The sequence below is a fragment of the Cryptomeria japonica genome, chromosome 5, assembly GCF_030272615.1.
Source record: "Cryptomeria japonica chromosome 5, Sugi_1.0, whole genome shotgun sequence".
In the NCBI taxonomy this organism is placed as follows: Eukaryota; Viridiplantae; Streptophyta; class Pinopsida; order Cupressales; family Cupressaceae; genus Cryptomeria; species Cryptomeria japonica.
The window spans coordinates 899,899,042-899,902,181 of record NC_081409.1 but is presented as its reverse complement, the minus strand read 5'-3'; the positions used below and the strand labels follow the sequence as shown (position 1 = coordinate 899,902,181).

The 3,140-nt window shown below is 45.3% G+C and overlaps 1 protein-coding gene across 1 annotated transcript; it reads left to right on the top strand.

Moving 5' to 3' along the window:
- Positions 1–885: 885 nt before the first annotated feature.
- On the top strand, positions 886–2,580 carry LOC131034708 (subtilisin-like protease SBT1.8). The gene is made up of 2 exons (XM_057966277.1): positions 886–2,133; positions 2,272–2,580. The coding sequence occupies exons 1-2, from the start codon at positions 886–888 to the stop codon at positions 2,578–2,580; spliced, it is 1,557 nt and encodes a 518-aa protein (XP_057822260.1).
- Positions 2,581–3,140: the final 560 nt, after the last annotated feature.

The window sequence follows — 3,140 nt, the reverse complement described above, 5'->3', positions numbered from 1 at the left end:
GCTGAAGTGAAGTTGGTGAGACAAAAAAATTAATAGAGAAGAAGCTCCGTACTTGGCTTGGTAAACTCGAATGTGAAAGGGTAAATGCCAAACCCATGTTTGTCTCTGGGGATATAAGAGTTCCGATTTGATCTGGTCAACAAGTGCCCTGCAACGCGTCTGTGTTCTTCTTATAAATCGCCTCAGCTATCTTTTATTAACACATCAACGACGCATCTTCTTAGCTTTTCCCTTGTTAGCAGCCAATAATGGGCAACAGCGCCTTCTTCATTCTCCTTCTCTTTGCCATGTCTGGAATGTGGTCGGGCAAGGCCGCAAAAGAAGATGTAAGAAAGGCCCTATATTGTTTATATGATCAAGTCCATGAAACCCCAGCATTTCAATTTACATCAACACTGGTACGCTTCAATGCTCAGCCACGTCTCGGGATCGGATCCCACTGCAAATGCAAATGAGTTGTTATACACATATGATACTCTCTTGCACGGCTTTGCTGCAAGACTGAGCGAAACAGAGGCTGAAGCCATGGAGCGTATGGAGGGGTGCTTGGCCGTGATCCCTTCTTCCGTCAATAAAGTAGCCACTACACACACGCCAGAGTTTCTGGGTCTCTCATCCTCCTCCTCTTCTTCTCCTGGATTATGGTCTCAATACTCCAGTCGTGGCGAAGATATCATCGTGGGCGTTATTGACACAGGCATATGGCCCGAAAGCAAAAGCTTCAACGATGCAGGCCTTGGACCTGTTCCCTCGAGACGGAAAGGTACATGTCAAAGCGGGCGGGTCTTCAATTCGTCACACTGCAATAGAAATATCATTGGAGCTTGATACTTCTACAAAGGCTACCAAAGAGAGGTCTCTACAATTAATGAAACGTCGGAGTAGATGTCTCCCAGGGATGCCCAAGGCCACGGCACACATGTGGCCTCAACTGCTGCGGGAGCTGCGGTAACGGGTGCTAGTGTCTTCGGTTTCGCCAACGGAACGGCCAGACGAATGGCTTCTCATGCCAGGCTGGCCATCTACAAAGCCTGCTGGGCGCCTGAAGGATATTGCGATGAGAGCGACATCGCTGCTGCCATGGAACAAGCCATTGCTGATGGCGTCGACATCCTTTCTATCTCAATTCACTCAGATGACGTGCCATTCCACATGAATCACGTAGCCATTGCAGCGTTTGGAGCGATAGAAAAGGGAGTATTTGTTTCTGCAATTGCAGGCAACCAGGGACCTTCTTCATCTAGTCTGAGTCACACGGTGCCCTGGATAACTACCGTAGGTGCGAGCAGCATCGACAGAGACTTCCCTGCTTCTGTGGTGTTGGGCAACCAGGAGATATACAGAGGCACTTCCGACTTCAAAGGAGGAGATGGAAAATTGCAAGGGCCATTCCCTCTCGTCTATGTCTCTGCCAGTAGTAGCTCAAAGCGTTGTCTTGATGGTAGCCTGGACCAAAATGTCGTAAAGGGTAAGATAGTGCTGTGTCAAAAGTTGATCAATCCAGATGACTCTAGCGCACCGGAGAAGGCCAGGGAAGTAGCCAGAGCAGGCGGTGCACGAATGATCGTGGCCAATGAAGAGCTCCTTGGAGCACAGCAGCTGTTTCCCGACATTTTACGATTTCCCGCTATCACAGTAAGTTTCAAAGCTGGTGAAAGAATAAAATCCTACATCAACAGCACATCGAGTAATACTACTGCCACGGCCGCCATGCGTATCACGGGATTGACTATTGTGGGAAACACAGCAGCCGCTCCCATCGTGGCTGCATTTTCATCGAGGGTGCCGAGCAAAGCATACCCTTCTGTTCTCAAGCCTGATATGCTTGCTCCTGGTGTCAACATATTGGCAGCATACGGTAATGGTGTGGACTACTACTTCAATTCGGGGACCTCCATGGCCTGTCCTCATGTCAGCGGCATCGCAGCGCTCATAAAAGCCATCCATCCCACGTGGAGCCCTGCCGCCATCAAATCTGCTCTCATGACCACTTCCTACATTGTGGATAATAGAAAGCGGGCGATCAGAGATTCAGTTAGCATGGAGGCAGCCGACTCATTTGATATGGGCTCTGGACACGTGGACCCAATATCTGCAATGGATCCTGGGCTTGTCTACGACATGGCACCGCAAGTTTATATAGATTTTCTCTGTTCGCTCAATTACACCAGACATCAAATTGCTCTTCTCACAAAGAAATCAGTTTCGTGTCCCAACTCTAGTTTGGAAGCCGGAGATCTCAACTACCCATGAATTTCTGTTGTGTTGAAGCCGGGCAACAAATCGATTAAGGTGAGCAGAAGAAGTGTGACGAATGTGGGTGCAGAGGGTAATGTGGTGTATAGAGTGAGTGTGAAGAGCCCTCCTGGCGTAAACATCAGCGTCGAGCCAGAGACGTTAGTGTTCAACAAACTCTACGATAAAGCCAGCTACAGTGTGGAATTTGAAAGCAATCGAAGAAGCCCATCTGCATCTGAGGGTGAACTATATGATTTTGGAGAGATACGTTGGACTTGTATTGATGGGGGAACACAAGTTGTTCGTAGTCCGGTTGCATTCACCTGGCAAGCTTCAAATTGATCCGACCTAGCCCGGCTATGCCGTATGCATTGCAAATTATGCTCTTCTACAACATCCACTATCAACATTGCCCAATTTCTTTCGTCTGCTATGTTACCAAACAAGGTTTATATTTAATAATGTAGTTATTTAGTTTGGCATAATGGCTTTATAAAGTCAATCCATTGGATGTAATAAAGGAAATGAATAAAGAGAATAATATTTTTCTTTATTTTTTAGTTTTTATAATGTAAATCTTTTGTTTTCTATTTTGTCTGTTCTACATTGATATCAAAGTAATATCAATTATACATTATATAGTTGTTTTTTCCTATAAAAGCATGAATATTTTGAAATTCAAAAGATTAAAGTTTGTCAATATCTGCAAGAAATTGAAAATGTTAAGGCGAGAATGAAAGTTAAAAGAAAATAGAAACATGTAGAATTGACTTGATGGTTTCTATGTTCATTGGTGTGAAACCCCTTCTTGTTTTGCATCAGGCCTATGTGATGTCGTCTTTATGTATTATGACGCAATCGCATCCTTACTATATACATGAGCTCTGGTCATAGTTATTTTG

Excerpts from the sequence above, each read along its gene's own strand:
- LOC131034708 (XM_057966277.1), top strand. The coding sequence starts at position 886 with ATGTCTCCCAGGGATGCCCAAGGCCACGGCACACATGTGGCCTCAACT. Across the intron at positions 2,134-2,271 it reads TCTACGACATGGCACCGCAA|CCGGGCAACAAATCGATTAA; the intron begins GTTTATATAGAT and ends GTTGTGTTGAAG.